This window comes from Solea senegalensis, unplaced genomic scaffold (genome assembly GCF_019176455.1).
Source record: "Solea senegalensis isolate Sse05_10M unplaced genomic scaffold, IFAPA_SoseM_1 scf7180000013172, whole genome shotgun sequence".
NCBI classification, from domain to species: Eukaryota; Metazoa; Chordata; class Actinopteri; order Pleuronectiformes; family Soleidae; genus Solea; species Solea senegalensis.
The window spans coordinates 76,669-102,500 of NW_025320772.1; the positions used below are offsets into that span (position 1 = coordinate 76,669).

Below are 25,832 nucleotides of genomic sequence, written 5' to 3' on the forward strand. Positions count from 1 at the left end.
GAGACCAGAGTGTGTGTGTGTGTGTGTGTCTTCATCATCTTCACATCAGTCTTCAGCTGCTCTGTTTCTACTTCAGAGTCCTCACACTTCATGATCCTTTCCAAAGCCTCCTGTGTGGTGTAAAGTCTTTGTGCCTGGGCCAACGGCTCCTGTGGCACAGAGTGCGAGGAACCTACTGTTATTCTTCAGATCATTATTATTATTATTGTTATCATTATTATTATTATCGCCATCATTATTATTATTATTATTGTTATCACCATCATTATTATTATTATTATTATTTTTATTGTTGTTATCATCATTATTATTATTATTATTATTATTATCATCATTATTATTATTATTATTGTTGTTATCGTCATCATTATTATTATTATTATTATAATAATTATTATTATTATTATTATTATCACCATCATTATTATTATTATTATTATTATCATCATTATTATTATTATTATTGTTGTTATCATCATCATTATTATTATTATTATTATTATCATCATTATTATCACCATCATTATTATTATTATTGTTATTATTATTATTATAATCATTATTATTATTATTATTATCGCCATCATCATTATTATTATTGTTATCATCATTATTATTATTATTATTATTATCGCCATCATTATTATTACTATTATTATCACCATCATTATTATTATTATTATTATTATTATTATTGTTGTTATTATTATTATTATTGTTATCATCATCATTATTATTATTATTATTATAATAATCATTATTATTATTATTATTATCGCCATCATCATTATTATTATTGTTATCATCATTATTATTGTTATTATTATCACCATCATTATTATTATTATTATCACATCATCATTATTATTATTGTTACATTGTTATTATAATTATTATTATTGTTACATTGTTATTATAATTATTATTATTGTTGTTTTTATTATAGTTATTATTATTGTTATCATCATTGTTATTATTATTATTATTATCATTGTTATTGTTATTATATATAATTACAATTATATTATATTAAGTTGTCAGCAGAGGAGGCTGAAAAGGCTGAGTTTTCATAGACATAACATCTTTCTTCCAAAGAAAGGAATATTGATTTGTTCTTAAAACAGAAGAATATATCGAGTAGCTGATGAAAAAAAGAAGTGCTTTTCTTAATCCATGACATGAGAAATAAAACAAGTGTGTGTGTGTGTGTGTGTGTTTGAATGTAAAAAGCTCTTCATAACATGTATTAAATGTATTTTGTAACGTTTACATTTTGGGAACAAATTGAACTAAAGCAATGAACATCAAGAAATATGCAACACTCCTGAGTGTATTAATGTGTTTAAACAGTTTTTCCTTTGATTGTGTTTTTTGATGATTACTGTTTGATTAGAAGTATGTGTGTGTCATTGTTTACTCATGTGCTGATCCATCAACATGTGGATCTACTGACATCTTGGTGCCCACGGGAGCCCTTCTGCCTGTGGCCTCCAGACTCCGTTGAACCGCCTCTGCACGCGTGTCACTAAAAGTTGTAGTCAACGCAGAATATGACGTCATGATTGTGTCGTCACTCAAACAGCCAGGAACAGTCAGGCATGCAGGGGCGGGGCTTATCACGGAGCGAGTAGAGATGGGTCACGTGGTTTTTACTGCACCGTCATGACTGTACGTCAGGCGTCGTGGTGTCTGTGATGTCAGTCATCGCGTCCTCGTGACCCCCTAGCGGTCACATGGAGAAGTGCGCGGATGTATTTGGGAGGAGAGAAAAAGTGACACGTGGATCGTTACTCCTCCTCCAGCATCAGGAAAAACAGGCTGCGTCCTGGAGTCTGTCTCTCCGTCAGTCTGTCCTTCTGTCTGTCCGTCCTGGAGTCTGTCTGTCAGCTCATGGAGTCAACTGCTGAAACCCGCAGAGAAAACATCGCGGTGTGACTGAGGACACAAGAAAGTTAAAGTGAAACAGACGAAGGAGAGAGGCTGCTGCTGCTTCTGCTGCTGCTTCTGCTGCTGCTGCTGCTGCGAACATCGCATTGAATGGCAGTAATTCAAAAATATGGCAAGAACTATGATCCAGATCTGGTCTGTCACAAGGAAACCAGTCCGCCTGATAAGAGCGGGGCTCCAGGATGTCACAAGAAGTGGTCCGAGCACAACACCAACTGGTCCAGGTAGGACTTTAGTTTCAAAGCCTCGTGAGACACGTCGAACACCGCTGATTGGCTGTCGTCGTCATTGTCGTCCTTCAATGGGAACTGAAACATCATTTAAACTCCTGCGTCCTCTGTAACTTCTGTTCAAATGTGTCTGAACTATCGTTGCTCTTATGAACGATGTGTTATTTGAATTTTGATCCCTTTGTGGTTCCTTGTTGTCCACGTGCTGTTTATATATTCAATATATTTTTTAATACTAAATACTGTCACAAAGGTCATGTGATGTCATTTTAATCTCATATTGCTTTCACGTGACGTCACAATGATGATTGCTAATCTTGTGTTCTCACATAATACTAAGAGTAGCACACTACAACATTCAGGTCACCACAGAATTTATTGCGAAATGGGGAAGTGTTAGCCAGAGTCACATGACCCTTCAGTTGTTTGTATTTACCTTTCATTGATATGCAAATGTTTCAGTCTTGTCTTTTCTTTTCTTTTTAAACACTCTCTTCATTGAATTTTAATTTTATGAAAAAGGAAAAAATAAACATACCAGAACACACAGCCACAGAGAAATGTGTACAAAGTTACAGTTAAATGTGAAAACAAACACCGTCAGGGCAAGTTTGCCATTCTATACACACTTACTCAACATATAGTCCAGAAAACAGGAGCAGAAGAAACACGTTGTGCAGAGGGAGCATCGATATTGTTCCAGGCCCGTCCATCAGGCGTGAACACTCATTATCCTCCATGTAATTGATAAAACAAGCGCACTTTGAAATACCTCCTGTCTGTCCTTGAATAAAGATCCATGAATCTTTATTCTATGACCCTCTGGGTACAGACCTAGCAGAAAGAGCCGAGGTTCCACTTTAAACTAATTGAAAGACGTACGTACAATCTAACGTCCCTCAAAACTCCCTCACTCTGGAACTGAATAAAGTGCCCTTATTTACCCCACAGCTATCATCACAGTATCAGGGGATATTCAAATGAAATGAGTTTAATTTCAGTCTGTGCACGATGCAGTGATGGTCTATCTATAACAGCTCTTTAAATGTTTATTTGTGCTGTAAAGAACAATAACAGTAAATATCTATTAAACATAAAATGAAATGCATTGACATGTCAACCTCAATTACAAAAAATGAATCAAATAAATAAAACAAAGTGCATCCTCAAAAATAAAGTGAATCATCAACCAAAGGTTTACAGAATTATTAATGCTTCAAAATAAGAAAATAAGAAAAAATGATTTCCACTTTCTACTCGACATTGTCTTTTCTATTTGCTGAGGGATCAGTGGGACATGCATGTGTGTGGCAATATTGACCCCACCCCCCCACCTTCTCTAGTTCTTAATATTTTAGCTTTGATATTTGTAATTTTATTGTCTGTATTTTAATTGTTTTTATTGTATTTTTCAGTTTTTTTAATCATGTACTGTAAGGTGACCTTGAGTGCTTTGAAAAGCGCCCTTAAATTAAATGTAGTATTATTATTGTTGTTGTTGTTGTTGTTGTTGTTGTTGTTGTTTTAGCCTTAGCACCGCTAACTGTTAGCGCGGCAGCTTCGTATTCGCTCAGTGCGGCTTCACCGCGACGATGGCGACTTTTCAGGTTTGCGATTGGTGAGTGGCTGTGTTAAAACTTTTATTCTTCTTTCCTCAACGATGGTGGAGACGTGTTCATTGTTAATCGGGCAGTGATGGGTCAGGCTAGTAAGGCGCGATGGATGACTTAACCAGCGCGTCAAAACAATCTCCCAATTTCATTAATTTACCGGATCGATAAAAAATGACGTCATTTTCTCCCAAATCGGCCGATATTTTCTCAGTCTGATAAATATCGTGCATCCCTGCTCCTCATGGTTGCTCAACACGCTGTCAACCCTGCATCCCTGTCACTAGCTCTCATGTTACGAGCTCTGCTGTATCTCTTATGATCTCCATTTGTCCCCTGTGCAGGCCGGTGGCGAGGGTGTGGACGGTGGTCCTGCTGCTCGGGACGTGTCTCCTCTACTGCGCCCGAGTGGCGATGCCCATCTGTGCCGTCAGCATGGCCGTGCAGTTCGGCTGGACCAAGAGGGAGTCTGGCATGGTGCTGGGCAGCTTCTTCTGGGGCTACTGCTTCACCCAAGTGCTGGGAGGCTACGTCAGTGACAGGTGGGTCATGTTCATCATGTTGTGATAATGGGTTCTCTTTGGCGCAGTATCCACAGAGACGTGGGCTTGGAATATTGACAGTGACACCGGTTTTCATCTGCACCTGTTTTAGACCCAACTATCAATGTTAGTCACAAACAGCTGTTTCTACCTCCACTTATTCATTTCTCATTAAAAAACACTTTCCAAACACTTCCTTCTCAAAATGAGAGTTGAATGTACTGATGGAGGCAGTACATCCTGATCATTGGTCTGATTGTTTCTCTGTACAATTGCTAGTAGAGCTGCGACTAACGATTATTTCCGTTAATCGATTAATCGTTTGGTCGATAAAATATCAGAAAACCTTAAAAAAATTTGATCGGTGTTCTCAAATGTCTTGTTTTGTCCACAAAGCAAAATGGTTCACCTTTAATGAATAAATGAAGAAAATACACTGAAACAATCAGAAATCTTGTTTTAATCATGAAAAAGCTTCAAACCGATTCATCGATAATCTAAATAGTTGTCTATTCATTTAGTAATCGATTAATAATCGTTTCATTGACTAATTGTTTCAGGTCTTAATGCGATCGCAGTCCAGAGTTAATCCAGAGTTAATCCAGAGTTAATCCAGGGTTAATCTGGGCTGTGTGGTGTGTTCACAGGGTAGGAGGTGAAAAGGTGCTCCTGTTGTCTGCTGCTGCCTGGGGCTCCATGACGGCCTTCACACCCGTCCTGGCTCACTTCTGCTCACAGCCCATCCTTTCCATGACACTCGCCCGATTTCTCATGGGCCTTTTGCAAGGTGAGGTGCATGCTGGGATGGATGAATGACACTGAGGAAACAGAAGACCTCAGAAATATTGATTGCACTATTTTCAAGGTTTATTCCAGCTGAGTCTGCTAAGTCTGCACCTCCAGGACTTTCAGAAGTTACATTTGTCACCTATGAAATGAACAAAGGAAATGATCGTCCACTTGAAATGAGCAAGATTTTATGTTGCATCATGAGCACATGATAGAACGTCCCGGTCTGAGGAAGTAGACCGGGATGGTCTAAGTCCCGGTCTCCTCCAGTCCGCATGTTGAAGTGTCCTCAGGCCTGAAATGTAACCCTGAATTACCTCTGATGGTACGGTGCATCTCAATAAATGACATTATCATGGAAAAGTTCATTGATTTCACTAATGAAAGCCTGTATTATTCAATACACTGAAGTAGTTTGCGTCTTTGCTTCTTTTCATTGTAACAAGAACAAACCCAAAATTCAGTGTCTCTAAACGTTAGAATACACCACAAGAGCAATTTACGTTGGCGTTCTGGAAAGTACGTTCATTTATACGTACTCAATACTGCCTCAGTTGGGCGTGGCGCGCAGGTGATCAGTGCTTGCCACTGCTGAGGTGATTACGGACGCCCACTGGCCTTCAGCTCATCTGTTTTTCATTTTCCTCTGGACAGAACCCCAGAGATTCTCTGCACAGCAGCGCGTCACTTCACGTTATATTCCAGGATCAGAAAGATGGCTTCATAGTCGCTCTTTCTGAATCCCGGCTGCAGGACTGGCTTGAACCCTGCTTGTATCCCCGATCAGTTTGTGTTTATTGAATTTCTATAATACGCAACTTTCACTATTTGAGTTGAATGAACTTTTCCACCATATTCTATTGTATTGAGATGCACCTGTATATTCACTGCCTGTCTCAGAACCTTCCTCCAAAGTATCTGCTCATAACTGTCATTGAAAGCTCTTTAAAGATTTGGAATCCAACAAAAAATGTCTTTCAGCTTCTACTCCTGTAGCACATCATGACTTGTTCAGTCCAGGGCAGATGTGGCAGAAGTGTGTTTGACTGGAGGGACATTATTATCATTATTGTTATTATTATTATTATCATTATTATTATTATTATCATCATTATTAACATAATTGTTATGATTATTATTAATAATAATATTAACATTATTATTACTAATAATAATATTATCATCATTATTAACATTATTATTATTATCATCATTATTAACATTATTATAACTGTCATCATTATTATTATTATTATTATTATTAATATCATTATTACTAATATTATTATTATCATTGCTACTAATATTTTTATTATTATTACTAATTTTATTATTATTATCATTATCATTATTATTATCGTTGTTACTAATATTATTATTAATATTATTATTATTACTAATATTATTATTATCATTATTTTTGTTATTATCATTATCTTTGTTATTATCATTATCTTTGTTATTATCATTATTATTATTATCATCATCGTTATTATTATTACTATTATTATTACTAATATTATTATTATTATTAGTATCATTATTATTAATATTTATATTATTATCATTATTATTATTATTGTTATTATTGTTATTATTATCTGTACCTAAACAACACTTTTGCTTCAGTCCAAAAACCACAATCACATTTATATCACTACCTTTACCTTTAATTCAGGAGCGGTGTGTGTAACAATGTGCTTGAATAATCAAACCATATATACTGTATTATGATTTATTCCTCTCAAAACTATCGATCAACGATCAGGATCTTATTTTCCAAATGTAGCAGTTTGGAATGACCACCTTCACCCAGGTGACCATGGTGTCAGTAAACTAATGATGTATCCACCGGCTCTGCTCGCCTCGACGCGGCACGGTTAGGCTGCATCTCCACTACAATTACCTACTTAACATGGGCGGAGTCATCACTACACGGCTGAGTGAAACTGCTGTGACTTTGTTTTATATGCCACGCACAGACACACACTCACACACACACACACACACACGAGCGACTAGTGACTTTACACCAGACTTCTGTAGTTGTTGGAGATTAACCCACGTTTTTAGGATTATGAAGTAGTTTTAAATGATCTACAGTTCAGCTTGATTTGTGTGTGGGACGTCCCTTCTTGTGACGGCAGTCTGACCAATCATCACATAGTTACCTACTCAGCACACTTTTGGAACCTCGCCTGAGTAGCTACTAAAACAAGTACCTGGTACCAGGTTACTATGGTAGTGGAAACACTACTTAAACCGTGCCATGCCGTGCCGTGGCGATGCGAGGCAAGGCGTGGCGTGCGGGTGTCTGTACTGCTGCTGCTTGAATCCAGGCTCAGGGCTGTGGTCGTTCCGGTGATTAAACCATGACAAAGAAAGACTCTAACCACTGTTACACTGTTACATCATGTCTTTCAGCTTCTACTCCTGTAGCACATCATGACTTGTTCAGTCCAGGGCAGATGTGGCAGAAGTGTGTTTGACTGGAGGGACATTATTATCATTATTGTTATTATTATTATTATCATTATTATTATTATTATCATCATTATTAACATAATTGTTATGATTATTATTAATAATAATATTAACATTATTATTACTAATAATAATATTATCATCATTATTAACATTATTATTATTATCATCATTATTAACATTATTATAACTGTCATCATTATTATTATTATTATTATTATTAATATCATTATTACTAATATTATTATTATCATTGCTACTAATATTTTTATTATTATTACTAATTTTATTATTATTATCATTATCATTATTATTATCGTTGTTACTAATATTATTATTAATATTATTATTATTACTAATATTATTATTATCATTATTTTTGTTATTATCATTATCTTTGTTATTATCATTATCTTTGTTATTATCATTATTATTATTATCATCATCGTTATTATTATTACTATTATTATTACTAATATTATTATTATTATTAGTATCATTATTATTAATATTTATATTATTATCATTATTATTATTATTGTTATTATTGTTATTATTATCTGTACCTAAACAACACTTTTGCTTCAGTCCAAAAACCACAATCACATTTATATCACTACCTTTACCTTTAATTCAGGAGCGGTGTGTGTAACAATGTGCTTGAATAATCAAACCATATATACTGTATTATGATTTATTCCTCTCAAAACTATCGATCAACGATCAGGATCTTATTTTCCAAATGTAGCAGTTTGGAATGACCACCTTCACCCAGGTGACCATGGTGTCAGTAAACTAATGATGTATCCACCGGCTCTGCTCGCCTCGACGCGGCACGGTTAGGCTGCATCTCCACTACAATTACCTACTTAACATGGGCGGAGTCATCACTACACGGCTGAGTGAAACTGCTGTGACTTTGTTTTATATGCCACGCACAGACACACACTCACACACACACACACACACACGAGCGACTAGTGACTTTACACCAGACTTCTGTAGTTGTTGGAGATTAACCCACGTTTTTAGGATTATGAAGTAGTTTTAAATGATCTACAGTTCAGCTTGATTTGTGTGTGGGACGTCCCTTCTTGTGACGGCAGTCTGACCAATCATCACATAGTTACCTACTCAGCACACTTTTGGAACCTCGCCTGAGTAGCTACTAAAACAAGTACCTGGTACCAGGTTACTATGGTAGTGGAAACACTACTTAAACCGTGCCATGCCGTGCCGTGGCGATGCGAGGCAAGGCGTGGCGTGCGGGTGTCTGTACTGCTGCTGCTTGAATCCAGGCTCAGGGCTGTGGTCGTTCCGGTGATTAAACCATGACAAAGAAAGACTCTAACCACTGTTACACTGTTTTTTAAAAGTTATTTACTTTGAATAAACTAAAAAATTAGAATTGAACAAAAGCTCATTTGCAAACTCTACACTCAACTGACATAATCTGTGGCCAATATCTGCGACTTGACTCCATAAATCCACGATAATCCGTGCAGCGCGTGCAGCACAGTGAACATGATGCACATGAATGTTCACCTCTAAACCTGACCTCAGTGTCTGTGGTGAAATGACGTGTTTTCAGTGATTCATATCATCAGACCGCGACGCACAAGTACCAACCTGACCTTTAATTTATGTGACAACATGACTGTGTGAGATTAGTAATATTCCAGGGAAATCGTTGTTTTCCGCAGCGTTGTGCTGATCTGAGGAGTCGGATCTTAGTGTGACACTTTCTCTCCAGAAATTGAAAATAAAATAAAGTGATACCTCAGTTATTACATTATCAAAGGATTTTTATAATGCAAGGCCAATAACGTAACGTAAGTTATTACGTTATTGGCTCAACAACTTTATTACATTATTGGCAATTTATTATGTTATTGGTTTTATTACATTTAAATGATTACGTTATTGGCCGTTATTACACTATCGGTTGCTACAAGGTTGTTCCACAGCTCACTGACACTCTTCATTCATTGGTTAGAGTTTGGGTGTGAAGAGGATTTTAAACGTCCCACATGACTTGAAATCATTTTGTGTTCTTGCTCTCTCTTGATCTCAGGAGTTCATTATCCATCTCTCGCCAGCCTGTGCTCTCAAAAGGTGGTCGAGAGTGAACGAGGCTTCCTCATGAGCACAGTGGGAAGTGGCTCCTATCTGGGGTGAGTCAACTATTGTAGAATATATTCAAACCGGTTTTAACCTCACCATCACATGCCGGCATCCACATGTTGCACTTGGATATGTTGAAGGTGTTGGCCTGTGTCTTCATGTCTTGTAATGACCTGTTTCTTGTTGTTGTTGCAGAACTCTGGTGATTGGAGGAGCTGGTTCCCTCATGTTAGACCTGTATGGCTGGCAGAGTGTTTTCTATGTGTCTGGGCTCCTCTCAGTCCTGTGGGCTTACTGCATGTGGAAATGTCTACTCAAAGGAGAAGGCAAGGGCACGCTTTAACTCTAACTACTACTACTACGTCTGTCACTTTTTCTGACAAATCAAGTTTGAATGAATTTATAGTGACGTGCTGCAGCTGCCACTGAAACCTGACGTGTGTCCTCTTCCGGGTTCTTACTTACGTCTGTGTTTATGAGATTACAGCCTGCATTACAGTGCCACCGTAAACCTTACATCAGTACAAACACTGTCACTCCTGTGTTGTACTTGGAGTCAGTGTCATGACCTCGTCTATTTGTGCAGGGCCAATCATCACCCTGGAGTCCCTGGGAAGTGGTGGACCCCAGTCCAGACTCACCAAGAGACACTGGTTGCGGCTCTTCAAACAGCCTGCAGTGTGGTGAGATAACGATGTGCATGCACTGTTGACATGTATCATACAAATGTGTCCCTCATGACAGGTGATATTTGTTTTGACTGCTCCTTCCTGACAGTGCTGTGATTGTGACACACCTCTGCACAGCGTGCACCTTCTTCACTCTGTTGTCGTGGCTGCCAACATTCTTCAAAGACTCTTTCCCTGAAGCCAAGGTAAACATGTTGCTATATCTATTTATATATGTGTATATATATATATATATATATATATATATATATATATATATATATATACATATATATATATGTATATATGTATATATGTATATGTATATATATATATATATATATATACATATATATATACATATATGTATATATATATATATATATATGTATGTTCTCATACTAATCGACAGAATTGTGTCTGAGGTGAATTCTCTTCAAACACTCTCCTGTATATGTTACAAAATAGTGGCTGAAAATATGTGGAAACAATTACAACTGTGGAGTAAAGCATTATGGAATAAATACATTAGACGTGTCTCAAATATGGCTTTATAATGATATAAAGGTTTACCATGTATTATAAGAACTGGATAGAGCTCCGCCCCCTCCGCCTTGAAGACAATGTTGTCATGGTGGCCACTTCCGTGAACTAAAAATACTCACGGGCCCATTGAGCACAATAGTAAAAGAGACGCCTATAAAAGTGTCAAGCGGTCAAAGCAGTTGCTGCACTTTGCTACGTATTTGCTGAACAAGAGGTTCAACGCCAGTGTTGACGTTCACTGAGGATCAAAACCAGGTCTGAACATAAAGAGGGACCACTCCTTTATTTAACACGGCTCTGTGAGGTGATACAGTACAGGGAGTACAACATGTCACTCCTCTCTCACAGAAGAGGCGGGGCCGTACTCTGACGTAACCGCTAACATCAAAATGCTAACGGTCTCAACTGAAGCAGCTCTGTTTTGTGAAAGTGTGACTATTTCCTGTCACTGCTAATGTTTTACAACAGTTGTGAAATCACTACTGAAATTTAAGATAACAAAAAAAGTGTGTTTTTCTGAGCTACTTTTGGTCAGTTGTCGTTTAGGGGAACAAGTTAATGTTAGCAATTCAAATTTCAGCTATAGATTGAAAAAGGTTTTTGCATCTTTTAGCAGTTGTTTTAGTAATTAGTCTTGAGGGATTAGAAATGTCACGACATCCCAGCTCTGCTGCTTCCCTCTAAATTCCAAATAAATGTGTCGCTACACATCAGCAGCTAACAGTCCCAGAAACTCTACTTTTCCCACAGGGTTGGATCTTCAACGTGGTTCCTTGGTTAGTGGCCATCCCGTCATCCCTGTTCAGTGGCTGTCTGTCTGACCAGCTCATCATTCGAGGTAGAGCCTCTGATATCACATTTAAATATCGATCATGAATAATGACGCACATGTGTAATTGTATTGTTTACGTCTCTGTGTCCTCAGGCTTCGACACAGCGTCAGTGAGGAAGCTGATGCAGGTACAATGTCCACTCATGACTTTGTTCCTGTTGTATTCAGTGAATGGTGTGTTTATGTGTGTTCATCTTCTTCCTGTTAGTTCTTCTCCATGGGCGTGTCCAGCGTGTTTACCCTGCTTCTATGTGGCAACACCACATTCCCGTGGGCTGTAGCGTTTGTGTCTGCCACCATGGGCTTCACCACCTTCAGTCACAGGTACTGTCACACTTTGTCACACGTTTTTTTTTGTTTTTTTCATGTCCTGCACTTGAAAGGCTGCTCAGCGGCTTGACCCACTGCCTCTTAATCATATATTTATTTATGTTGTGTCATCTTGTTGTCAACCATTGAAGGAAAATGATTCTGTTATTCTCTAATCTGGTCAAGTAAAGTTCAGAAAGACTGTACTTTGTAAACAACATACATGGTGTTGCCAGATTTAGTCTGTAACCCAGATTATAGGGCTTTTCCTTTTTGCCAAAATGTATAATTGCATACAAAGACAGGTTTGGAATATAGCTATGAGTGAGGTGTAATATTTATGTTACAGTACATAACCTTTCAGTTTGTTGTTTTTTGTTCTCTTTATGATTTTGAGTTTGCACGTTTGTCCAGGTTCTTCCAGGGCGACAGTGACATTGTTGATTGATGATATTCTACATTTTTGAAGTATGATTATTCATTTTGTTTTGAGTCAGTCCAGGACTAACTTTATAACTGGTGCACTGACGTGTCTGTTACAGCGGGGTTTCTGTAAATGTTCAGGATCTGGCTCCGTCCTGCGCTGGAGCATTATTTGGTAAGTTTAAAAAAAAACTTTCTGTTTTCTATCAAACTTTAATTGATAAAAACAACATGTGCAATTTTAATGGCATACTAAATTTGACATTTCTCACACAGGTGTCATGAATACTTGTGGCGCTTTCTCAGGTGAGACATGATGATGATGATGATGAATCATACCGGCAGCTGCTAAATTATACTTTGTTTGTTTTTTATCTGTTGAAATTATTCATCGGCATGTCTAAATTCAACCGTCAGTCACCGCGGCTCATGTGTGATGCATTTTTCATCAAGAGAGCATGATTGAGTTTGTGTCAGATGAATAATGGAGGGAGCAGAGAGACGGCAGTTAGAGGTTACCAGGGAAGAGTGAAGTGAATCTACTGTGTGCTGCCTTTGTGATGAAGTGGAGTGAATATTACCATTTACACTGGAGATACTCTGTAGATACACGTGACTTCCTCTGCCAGGAAGCGGTTAGTGGTATGTGGACTACACTCACTATACTCACTACTCTTACTACACTCACTATACTCACTACACTCACTACACTTACTACACTTACTATACTCACTACTCTTACTACACTCACTACACTTACTACTACTTACCATACTACTCAATCTACTACACCACTATACCTCACTACACTACTACACCTACACTACTATACCTCAATACCACTACACCTCACTACACCTCACTGTACCCACTACCTACTACACCTCACCACACTTACTATACACTCACCACTCTACACCACTACCTACTACACCTCACTACTCACTACCACTCACACCACACAATACTCACTTACTAGACTCACTATACTCACTACCTTACTACACTCACTATACCACTGCTCTTACTACACCTCACTGTACCTACCACACTTACTATACTCACACACTACACCTCACTATACTCACTACTCTTACTACACTCACTACACTTACTACACTCACTATACTTACACACCTTTACACTCATACTACACTACACTACTCACCACACCTACACTCACTACACTCACTTACTACACTCACTACTCACTACACTTTACACTCACTGTACTCACTACTCTTACTACACTCACTACACTCACTACACTCATTACACTTACTATGTTCACTACACTTACTACACTCACTATACTCACTACACTCTTACTACACTCACTATACTCACTACACTCACTATACTTACTATACTGACTATACTTACAACACTTACTATACTGACTGTACTTACTACACTTACTATACTGACTATACTTACTACACTTACTACACTCACTACACTTACTACACTTACTATACTGACTATACTTACTACACTTACTACACCTACTTACTTACTACACTTACTATACTGACTATACTGACTATACTTACTACACTTACTACACCTACTTACTTACTACACTTACTATACTGACTATACTTACTACACTTACTACACTTACTATACTGACTGTACTTACTACACTTACTATACTGACTACACTTACTATACTGACTATACTTACTGCACTTACTACACTCACTACACTTACTACACTTACTATACTGACTATACTTACTACACTTACTATACTGACTGTACTTACTACACTTACTATACTGACTATACTTACTACACTTACTATACTTACTGCACTTACTACACTTACTACACTTACTATACTGACTATACTTACAACACTTACTATACTGACTGTACTTACTACACTTACTATACTGACTTTACTTACTACACTTACTACACTCACTACACTCACTACACTTACTACACTTACTATACTGACTATACTTACTACACTTACGACACTTACTACACTCAGTACACTTACTACACTTACTACACTCACTACACTTACTACACTCAGTACACTTACTACACTTACTACACTCACTACACTTACTACACTCACTACACTTACTACACTTACTACAGAATATAGTCACTGCTTTACCTTTCTGTCAGACAGCCTTTTCAACAGGAATAGTGTTTTTCATCTTGTAAACCACTTACTGCTAACACCTGTCAGTACACAAGAGCTGTTGGTGCTGCCTTTATCTTTATCTTTATGGAGGTCTACTTACATATATTAACTTGTTTTCATGATTAAAAACCTCCTAATCGCTGCAAACGAGCCGATCAAAATATCTCCTCACTGACGCTCTCGTCAGCCGCACTGTTTCAGACCAAAACCACACCCCCAGAACGTGGACTGTGTTGTGATTGGCCAGCCAACGAGAGCTTTCCCACTGTCCTGTGATTGACCAGGTACCTGGAAGTGACGTAATAGATAGGCCAGCTCTCAGATACACAGCTCCCTCTCATGCACGGTGGATGCTCTGCATCTCAGCAGCTACAACGAGAGTAGTTCTTCTTCTTCTGCGGTTGAATGTATGCAACCGGATGTGCCTGGACTAGTGCCCGCACCAGGAGGCGCTACAGTGGTGAGAGGAGTGGTGAGGATTTTTGATGACGACATCAAATTAAGGAAGTGCCGATCCGCTTCGCAGAGCCCAGGAAAACAATACAACACTATTTTCTCAGCAGTGGCTGAACTGTTTGTTCTGAAACTTTAGGGTTTCATAAACGAGGTAATGACGCAGATACACACACAAACGCAGCGTTAATTGGAGCTTCTGGTCTATGTGGGCTTTAATCATATTTATTGGTTAAACCCAATTCAGTTCTTTTAATTCACTTCATTTTAGACATTCTAGCCTTTAAGGCATGATACGCCTCATGGGCTGCATGCATCCCTGTCACCCTCCCCTCCATGAGGGTAATTAGGCTAGTTAAATGCTCTACTAAAGGCTCATGTCAACACAAGACAATCCAGACTCTTCTCATGTGTCGTTCCACGCTGGTGGAATGATCTACCGCCCTCTGTCTGTCTTTAAGAAGCTCATGGGTCAACGTCTGCACCCTGACCCTCTGTCAGTCCACTGGTCCTGTCTCGTGGATTTCTTTTTTCTGCGTAGCTTCTTCCTCTTTTGTAAGTCGCTTTGAATAAAAGTCTCTGCTAAAGGCTTAAATGTAAAAATGTAAATGACAATGCCAACAATGATGTTTGTGCTATTTTTCTTCTACAAGCGTCTCAGTTTAGGTTAAGTAGTTAGCATTAGCTTGCTAGCACCCTTCCCTGTTGATAAAGCCAGACACAGCATCAACATGATCCCCCTCCCTGTTTCTTATCTCATCGTTACTCTTTGTAAACTCACTGCTGGAAAATCCGCACCGCATCAGTGTGACCACAGTAGTGAGTATTCATTATATAGTAAAGATATTTGATATTTTCAATAGAGTTATTTTGTAATAATTGCAGAAAATAAATGCCTCTGCTTTAAGCCTTGTATTTTATATTATTGTTTGTTACTGTATAATTCTTCTCTTTTAAACTCTTAGTATACTTCATTTTTCATACGTTGTGAATTTGTCTATTCTTGGTTGGAGTTACTGTCACAACTTTCCTCTAGTCATTGATTAAGTATTTCTGAATCTGATATTTGAATTTACTGGAGGCCAAAGTAGAGCAATAACTTGTGTGTGTGTGTATATTGTGGGGAATGAGTGGTTTACAAAGTAACACGCTGTTGGGAAAGGGCTGTCTAACAGCAGGGTGAAGAAATGAACATATACTCAAGATGGTGTATGTCAAAGCTGACAGTTTTATGTAATAATCCTTAAAAAAACTGTAGTGTGTACATTTTAAATATAAACACATGTCTCTTGCATTCAAATGAGTTCATGTGATGCTGATTAAGGTTATCAGCTCCGTATAACACTGTGTGTCACTCATTAACAATTCAATTAAAGCCCTTAAAGGCAAATTAAATAAATAATAACTCAAATACATTTTTGGGATACAAAAGAAATTTGTAGAACAATAGGCTTCCATTGGTCTTTAAAAAAGATAAATCCACATGCCTCTCAGGGGGTTGTGCAAATGAAAACATTTTCTTTTGCTTTTTTTTGTGTTTGTTTTTGCAATGCTGATTTTGGCCATTAGGGGTTGCTGTAGCACCACTATCCCTCTCTAAAAAATGTTCTTTTGATTATAGTAATAATAATAATAATGATAATACAAGGTTTTCCTGAAGGAAACAAACACATTTTTCCCTTTGCACAAACCCAAAAGGGTTTTAAAAAGTAGTTCTTTTTGAAAGGAGAAAAAAACCTTCCAAAAAAATGTTTTTCTTATGCCAGTGATTTGTTTTTTGTCAAGTCAGATGGAGGCTACAGCAACATTGTGCGAGTAAAGTGATGGACTGGAGTATGACTGAAAACACAAAGAATTACCGACAAAATGTTCAGAAGTGAATTCTACTGCTTAAAAATAAATCAGTATTTCTTCTTCCCACCGCCCCCTGCTCTGCTGCTGTACACATAACAGATGATGTTACATTGTTCCTGTTCACAAACAAACAGAGCTGAGCTGGGCCTGCTTCTCTGCACAGAGAACACAAACCGTCACTGTAATGGCATGTGTGTGTTTTCCACAGGGGTTCTCATGGTGTATTTCTCTGGGTATCTGATCGAGACGACAGGTTCATGGGCATCGGTGTTCGCCCTCATCACCGTGGTCAACCTGCTGGGCCTCTGCACCTTCCTGGCTTTCGCTGAAGCTCGCCGGGTCGACCTAGATTGCAGCAAGGTTCGCCACCACAACATCCACATATAATTCACCAGCACCAACAACAGGGACCGGTACAATATTCCCAAAGAAGACGGTGAACCAGCAGCCCAGGCACACACACACACACACACACACACACACACACACAGGAGAATGAGCCAAAGTTTGGCAAAAAGATGAAACCTGAAAAATACAGATTGACTGTGTTTCTGAAGACGTACTGCAAGAGTTACTGAAAAGCACACAGCACAGCCTGCAGCATCCTACATACAGTATGTGTGTATATATATGTATGATATACACACGTATATATGTATATGTACATACATACATACATATACATATATACGTCAGGTCAGGGGTTGCTGCAGTTGGTCAAGTCTAGGTTCAGAGGTCAGCTGACGACCTGAATACACAAATGATTGAATGGATTTTCTCTTCCCTGATGACACGGGCATATTCCAAGATGACAATGGCAGGATTCATCGGGCGGTTCAGGGAGCATGAGACGTCATTTTCAGCACAGAGTCCAGATCTTAACCACATTGAGACTCTGTGGGATGTACTGGAGAAGACTTTGCGCCGTGGTCCGACTCTCCCGTCATCAATACGAGATCTTGGTGAAAAATGACTGCAACACTGGACGGAAATAAGTCTTGTGACTTCATTGCAGAAGCTCATCGAAACAATGCCACAGTAATCAAAGCTAAAGGCCGTTAGCGTGTGTGACCCTTTTTTTAGGTGGCGACCGGTGTACGACTCTACCTCCATGTCCAGGCTGGTGTGTGCGACTTTAACCTGAGAAGCAGTGGCTGTGTTTCTTCATTGAGTTGAAGAAGTGACGATAGTGATGGAGGGAGTGAAGGGGGGAGTGAAGGGGGGAGGTGATGTTATTTAGAACATCACACTCAGAGAACTGTCTGAGTGACACCTTATTACCCAGATGCTAATTACTGGATAAGCACTCGATTTACCTTCCACTGTCCCCATTGCCATGGTTACATGCTCATTTTCTGTTACAGTTCAGAGAAGGTCAAAGAAAGGGAACAAGGCTTTGACTCATGTACTAATTTACTGAAGAGTTTGTTATGAATGAGACGAACAAAGGTTACAAACACATTTTTATTTTCTTTCTATGTCGCCGCATGGAGTGGAAATACCTCACTGATGTTTACATATATTTATATGGCTCAGTTTTTTAAAGAAAAACATATATATATTCACTTAGGTTAGAGAAAAATAAATATATTTGGAAACTTGTAAGAAAATCAAAGTTATCAAGATTTCCTCCTGCTGTTTGGTGTCCTTGCTTTGTGTGTGTGTGTGTGTGTGTCACACACTTCTCTCCTCATTCAGTTAAAGACTGAAAAGGTCAGTCTTTAAAGGAAGAGTCTAGGATCCAGGTCCAGGTGCCTTACATCGTCTCAGACTGTGTTCTGGGCCCACGGCAGGTAAATGGGCTTAGCTCAGACTGTTTGAATCCTGCAGGTCAAAGGTCAGGGGTAACCCTGTACCCAGCACCCACTGCTGTCCTGTTGTAGGAAGGTTTGTAGAAGGAGGACGATTTGAATGCAGAGTCAGGGTGGTTGTGTGTGTGTGTGTGTGAGTTTAACCTGCCTGTCACCACAGGGACACGCCCACCTTTAATCTCACACTTCACATCACATGAGATTAGATGTATCTATGTCGTATCACAATGTCTCTTTTTGTCACAATCTATGCATTTAATAGTTGTTTTTTTGCTTCATTGAAACAAAGACGGTCTCAGTGTCTCAGTGTCTCAGCGTCTCAGTGTCTCATCGTCTCAGTGTCTTAGCGTCTCAGCGTCTCAGTGTCTCATCGTCTCAGTGTCTCAGCGTCTCAGCGACATTCCTGAGGAGTCCCAGCTGGTCGTCGCCCTCTTGTTCTCTGTTGAGATTGCTTTGCATTTTCCTGGTAAATGACAACATCATGTCACTGTGGGAGATATATATACATATACATATATATATATATATATATATATATAGTATATTTATGGTGAAGATAATGATGCAGTACACCAATACTTGATATGATGTATTTTTCTTTTTTTTAAAAGTAGATTTGAACTTTGATTAAAAATATATTTTTCCAGCATCAATGAGTGGCCTCAGTCAGCTGTTCTCTGCATGTAGTTCCTCTAAAGATCCACAGGGAGGCAGCACAGTGTCAGTGATGCACTCTGTATGGATGTGATTTAGTTGAATGACAAGGATGCAAAGCTACTGAAAATGTAAACAAGTACACGTTACTTTAATTATAATATTTATGAATATTATAAAAAGGTTTTCCTCTGAGAAACTGACAATCTTTCACATGCACCAGCATCAGTTGCCAGTTCTACATGTGGATCAGCTGGCCATCGGGTTCTACTGTGGGTTCACTGCAGGATCAGGTCTTGAGTCCAGGCCAGCAGGACGTATATGGCGGCACCATATGGCAGGAAGCTGTGTGCCATGTCGGCGAGCTGGCGCTGCCCATGTGTGAACGGCCAGACGCTCGGCAACCCAACCCACTCCTCCTCATGGGACTGAGCGGCTCGGGTTGCCATGGAGACCGGTGGCTTGTGGCTGCCGCGTGGCAATGAAAAGAAAAGGGAGGGATCCCGAGTGAGCCAAAGTAACAAGTCACAGAGAGTCAGGGGAGCGAGTTTGGATTTGAATGTTCATGTAAAGACAGCAGTGGTCACACAAAATGGTGTTCTAAGAGCATCACATTATCTGAGTGTCCCGCCATTTAATTAGCAAAGATGAAGTGCTGTGAGGGGAGAGGGGGGAGGAGAGAGAAACCCTCCCCCAGCTTGTCAGCCGGTAACCCAGTGAACGCAGGCCTCACCAGAGAGCCACAGATACATGTAAATGAAATCGCCCCATTAATTAGTAATTAACATCAAGTTAATGACATTCCACTGTGTCACCATCTCAGCCCGTGTCCTTCCTCTGTGGTGGAGCCGCCTCTGCGCCACCTCATCTGAATACTAATCACAAGCATGCAGGACTACCTAGTAATAGAGAGGCTGACTTTAAGGTTGGACATTGTGAGAGGATTAATCACTGTGCAGTAATAGATCAGGAGGCTTTAGAAGATTTAGGGCCATTGACAGGTTTTATGTGCTAATTGCATTGCGCCTGTTAGCCTAATGTTGGGTTATCCCTGATGATTTAGAAGTGTACTTTTCACTTCCTTTCTTCTGTAGGTTTCCAAATGGATTCCTGTTCAATAAGAAGACTGTGAAGTTTACCACTGATGTTCTAGCTTAAGCCTGACTTACATCCCTTAGCTTAACACTTTTGATGCTTGCTGGTAAAAGAGCTGTGTGAGTGTGTGTGTGTGTGTGTGGGGCTTCACTGAGTGTGTGTGTGTGTCCAGTGTTGTGCTCCTCTCCTGAGTCGACAGCAGCTCTGTGACACAAGTCATTCTCGGTGATGTGACTACAGTCAGCTGTGAAGCTGCATTACACATGTCTGTACACAACAGTGTCTTTTAAAGAAACTGTCCAGGTGGTTTATCACTTTATGACATTAGCTGTGCTCAGGGTTAGCGTTAGTAAAGCATATTTTCTCCTCAGAACAGAATGTCCTCATAACACATAACACATAACACTAATCTTGGCAAGTTTTACACTCGAAAAATAAGGAAATAAAATGAATTATCACAGTTTGGTATGTGTGCAAATATATTCAGAGGCCTAAATACTTTAATTCAGATAAATCAAGTCAAGGTATCATCAACATTTTACACATGACATCATTTCTTTGTTTGTTATAACTATTCTATTCAATTTTATTTGTATAGCGACGAATCACAACATACATTATCTCAAGACACTGTACACAGACAACACAACCATCTGCCTCGACCGGTTGGGGTGAAAGGAAAAATGGGGGAGAGAAAGGACAAGAGAGAGATGAGGTAGAGACAGAAGAGAGAGAGACCAGGAGCAGATACACTGTATCAAGTTATATGTTTTATACAGGACAGTTAGAGTCAATGATGTCATTTATTTAAGCAGCAGCGGAGTGTTGATAATAATTATACTAATATCACAATAATAATGGTGACGATAGGTATGATATGGATAGCCTCGAAAACTGGATCTGGATCCTGCAACCTGCAAGATGAGAATACAGAGAGAGAGAGAGGGAAGGAAGGAAGGAAAGACACAAACTAGGGAGAGAAAGAGACAAGGTTATAATGAAGTCATATTCCTACCCTGAGTGTGAGAGAGTGAGTGTGACAGAGTGCACTCTAGGTCTATAGCAGCATAACTAAGAGCTGGTCCAGTTTTCTCTGAACCAGCTCTAACTATAAGCTTTATCAAAAAGGAAAGTTTTAAGTCTAACTTTAAATACAGAGAGAGGCTCCGCCTCCCGAACTGTCATTGGAAGCTGGTTCCACAGGAGAGGAGGAGCCTGGTAACTAAAGGCTCTGCCTCCCATTCTGCTCTTACAGACTCTGGGAACCACAAGTAAACCTGTATTTTGTGACCTAAGTGGTCTGTTAGGGTGATAGGGTAAGACTCGGTCTTTCAGGTATGAAGGGGCGTGACCATTAAGTGCTTTGTACGTGAGGAGGAGGATTTTAAATTGAATTCTAAACTGTGGGTGGAGCCAGTGTAGAGAAGCTAACACTGGAGTTATGTGGTCTCTCTTTCTAGTTCCTGTCAGAACTTGTGCTGCAGCATTTTGAATTAACTGAAGGATTCTAACAGACTTGTTAGAACATCCTGATAATAAGGAGTTACAGTAATCTAATCTAGATTAACAAAAGCATGAACTAGTTTTTCAGCATCCTGTAAAGACAGAATGTTTCTAATTTTCATAATGTTCCGCAGGTGGAAGAAGGCTGTTGACCAAAGTGCTTTACAAAATAGAAACATTACACACCCACTGCATTAAAAACAAATTCATGAAACATAAAACAAAGCATAAAAAATACCAAATAAAAACACACAGGAGTAAAATTTCACTTGATGAAGACAGGTTGTCAATCATAACAGAAAAACTTATTTTAGACAGGTAACACTCAAACCACTTCAGTGCAGTTCTACAAATGCCGGCTCACAAATAAGGTCCAAATCAATTTTTCTTTTCCTTTTTTTCACAATTATGCAAGTTGAAGTTTCAAAGAAGCCACTGCATGCTTCACATCACAGTATTGTGGGTCTTAACACCATAAACTCTGTATTTGAATGAGGGTTGTTTGATCGCTGTGAACGGCAATATCACATTGCAGTGCTTTTCAGAGCACATTCAGCTGCTCCTCACAGGCTACTTAATATACAGCTGCTGCTGCTCACTGTTACTGCTGCTTATTACTGTGACTGCTGCTCCTCACTGTGACTGCTTCTTATTAATGTGACTGCTGCTGATTAATGTGACTGCTGCTTATTACTGTGACTGCTGCTTCTTACTGTGACTGCTGCTCCTCACTGTGACTGCTGCTTCTTACTGTGACTGCTGCTCCTCACTGTGACTGCTGCTTCTTACTGTTACTGCTGCTTCTTACTGTGATTGCTGCTTATTAATGTGACTGCTGCTCCTCACTGTTACTGCTGCTTATTACTGTGACTGCTGCTACTTAATGTGACTGCTGCTTATTACTGTGACTGCTGCTGATTAATGTGACTGCTGCTTATTACTGTGACTACTGCTTATTAATGTGACTGCTGCTTCTCACTGTGACTGTTGCTCCTCACTGTGACTGCTGCTTATTACTGTGACTGCTGCTTATTACTGTGATTGCTGCTTATTAATGTGACTGCTGCTCCTCACTGTTACCGTGCTTATTAATGTGACTGCTGCTCCTCACTGTTACTGCTGCTTATTAATGTGACTGCTGCTCCTCACTGTTACTGCTGCTTATTATTGTGACTGCTGCTTATTACTGTGACTGCTGCTTATTAATGTGACTGCTGCTTAGTACTGTGACTGCTGCTATTAATGTGACTGCTGCTCCTCACTGTTACTGCTGCTTATTACTGTGACTGCTGCTTATTAATGTGACTGCTGCTCCTCACTGTTACTGCTGCTTAGTACTGTGACTGCTGCTTATTAATGTGACTGCTGCTCCTCATTGTTACTGCTGCTTATTACTGTGACTGCTGCTTATTAATTTGACTGCTGCTCCTCACTGTGACTGCTGCTTATTACTGTGACTGCTGCTTCTTATTGTGACTGCTGCTTATTACTGTGACTGCTGCTTCTTTCTGTGACTGCTGCTTCTTACTGTTACTGCTGCTTCAAGCAACTAAATTATGGTGTTACAGCACAAATCTTTGGCTGTACTTCTTAACAAAGACTTCTGGTCATGCTGACTCGGATCTCACTTCTGCAGTGCTCGCAGACTTTATGCTAACGCATTAGCATTTAAACTAGCGCACTTTCTCCAGAGTTTATACACAAACAGATGACGACATAATGCCAGCGATGGAAATAAATACACCAAACCTGTTCTAACCTTCTATCTTCTTATGTGGTGAGTTTTCATTCATATTGGCTGCCATTGGCTGCTATAAACGTCAATTCGACGACTGCTCTGAAAATGGCTGGCAGCCAATAAGTTAACGTTGTTAATCTACGTGAATTTAGTGTTCATTCAAAGTCACATACAGGGATTAAAAATGTGTCTTTAATAATCCAATGTGTTTCAGAACGTTATGTGGCTACATTGTTATTAGCTAGCTCAGTGTTTTTGTTTTAAAATGCAAATGTTACACACATGGAAACTTGTGTTGATCCACATGATCGTATTATAAGCTGTAACAGGAGCATGTGAGCATCTGCTGTTAATATGAATAACAAACCAACATGATGTGCAGGGCCGCTGCTAAGCTTTTGTGGGCCTAAAGGATAATTGGTCAGAGGGAACGGTGGCTCTGCTGTTGCTGCTTTTGCCATCACTGGTCACACTTTTTAAAGTGTGACAAGAGGACAGCACGGTCCACTGTGTCAAAGGCTGCAGTGAAGTGTCATGGTAACGTCATTAGTCAGTATAATGACCTCAGTTTTATCTGTAGAAAGTTACAGGTCATTGTAATAATATGTATATATATATATATTTATATATATATATGCTCAGTCTACAGGGCCACCGTAATGATCCATATTAAGAATATAGACAGTATCAGTACAACAGCAACACTGCTGAAACTGTAGCAGGAGAGATGGGACGTCCCAGATACCAGAGGAAGACAGTCTGCCCATGCACTGCATCACTAATGACTGGGTCTGTCTGCCACTACAGTCCACAGTTAGGTTAGCTTTAACAACGTAGCGTAGCAATGTGCTATGAGATGTAGGGCAGTTGCCTAGTTTGGTCAATAGATGGCTCTGGTACATTATTTTTGCCCTTAGGGGGTTTAGCAATTGTAGCCATTTGTCCTTAGAGGACACCGTATTTGAAGGTAGTTAGCTGAGTGATGGACATTTTGTTTTAATGTTTTTATTGTATTTGAAAGGACTGAAGTGGAGATTGTGACAGCTGTCAGTCAAATATGTTCTCTGTGGGTGTGACTTTGTGGGACACTAAAAGTGACCAATCATAAGAGGGCTGGTGCCTTCCTTGGTTTCCACCCCCAAACGGTTAAAAGTCTGGTCGACTAACTTTGAGACTTCATGTGCGTGAAGCAGAAGCAACAACAAGTCTATGTTAACACTTCACGGCTAAAGGGAGAAAACTGAAGAGATGGTTGGTTTTTCTTATGTTTCTGTTTGTGCATTTATTTTATATATACTTTATTAATCCCCTTGGGGAAATTATTTCTCTACATTTGACCCATCCTAGAACTAGGAGCAGTGGGCTGCCACACTGAGTAGTGCCCGGGGAGCAATGGGGGTTGGGTACCTTGTTCAGGGGTACCCCAGTCCTTTTGACTTGATGGGGACTTGAACCTTCCGGTTACAAGCCAAGTTCCCTTTCCACTTGGCCACGGGCTGCTCACTATTTGTCATTGTCCCTAATAATCTGCACCATTCTGTTTGTGCATGCACACGAGGAGGTTAAATACCCCCAACCCCCATCAGTGACCCCCCCATCCCCCTCCCCTCTCATCTGTTCCAGCTCTCCCCGGCTCCACAACGCTCACATCTCCAACACCACCAGATTCCAGCCCTTTTTTCCCCCTGCTTGCTCTTTTCTAAAGTTTGGCTGTCAATCACATGTGGCCTCAGGCAACAGGCACTGATGAAAAGACCCCTGAGACAAGAAGACCTAAATTAGATTTCAGTAAGGATGGTGAATATTCATATCAGGGAAACATCTAAAGGTAAATGCTTTTTGATCTCCACGCACAAATAGCACTTGTGTGCATTCCCAGGTCCTGGCACTTTGGTTCTACAGCGTTGTCTCCCCCAGCCTGGTCTGGCCAGGGCCTCCGCTCTGTCTCACTCCTCCGGGGGGATGCAGTGGAATAATGATGATGGAGCTACAAAGGAGAAAAAGAGCCATAATGAATGTTTATACTAAAGGGACTCAATAGAAAGGGCATCCGTCC

The 25,832-nt window shown here is 39.5% G+C and overlaps 1 protein-coding gene across 1 annotated transcript; it reads left to right on the forward strand.

Moving 5' to 3' along the window:
• Positions 1 to 1,711: 1,711 nt before the first annotated feature.
• On the forward strand, positions 1,712 to 19,422 carry slc17a9b (solute carrier family 17 member 9b). Its single transcript, XM_044015269.1, has 13 exons — positions 1,712 to 2,171; positions 4,132 to 4,329; positions 4,977 to 5,116; positions 9,677 to 9,776; positions 9,922 to 10,052; positions 10,313 to 10,409; positions 10,504 to 10,600; positions 11,691 to 11,778; positions 11,866 to 11,900; positions 11,981 to 12,096; positions 12,624 to 12,679; positions 12,781 to 12,810; positions 17,184 to 19,422. The coding sequence occupies exons 1-13, from the start codon at positions 2,038 to 2,040 to the stop codon at positions 17,360 to 17,362; spliced, it is 1,401 nt and encodes a 466-aa protein (XP_043871204.1). The 5' UTR covers positions 1,712 to 2,037; the 3' UTR covers positions 17,363 to 19,422.
• Positions 19,423 to 25,832: the final 6,410 nt, after the last annotated feature.

Excerpts from the sequence above, each read along its gene's own strand:
- slc17a9b (XM_044015269.1), top strand. The coding sequence starts at position 2,038 with ATGGCAGTAATTCAAAAATATGGCAAGAACTATGATCCAGATCTGGTC. Across the intron at positions 12,097-12,623 it reads TTCACCACCTTCAGTCACAG|CGGGGTTTCTGTAAATGTTC; the intron begins GTACTGTCACAC and ends TGTCTGTTACAG. Across the intron at positions 12,811-17,183 it reads TACTTGTGGCGCTTTCTCAG|GGGTTCTCATGGTGTATTTC; the intron begins GTGAGACATGAT and ends TGTTTTCCACAG.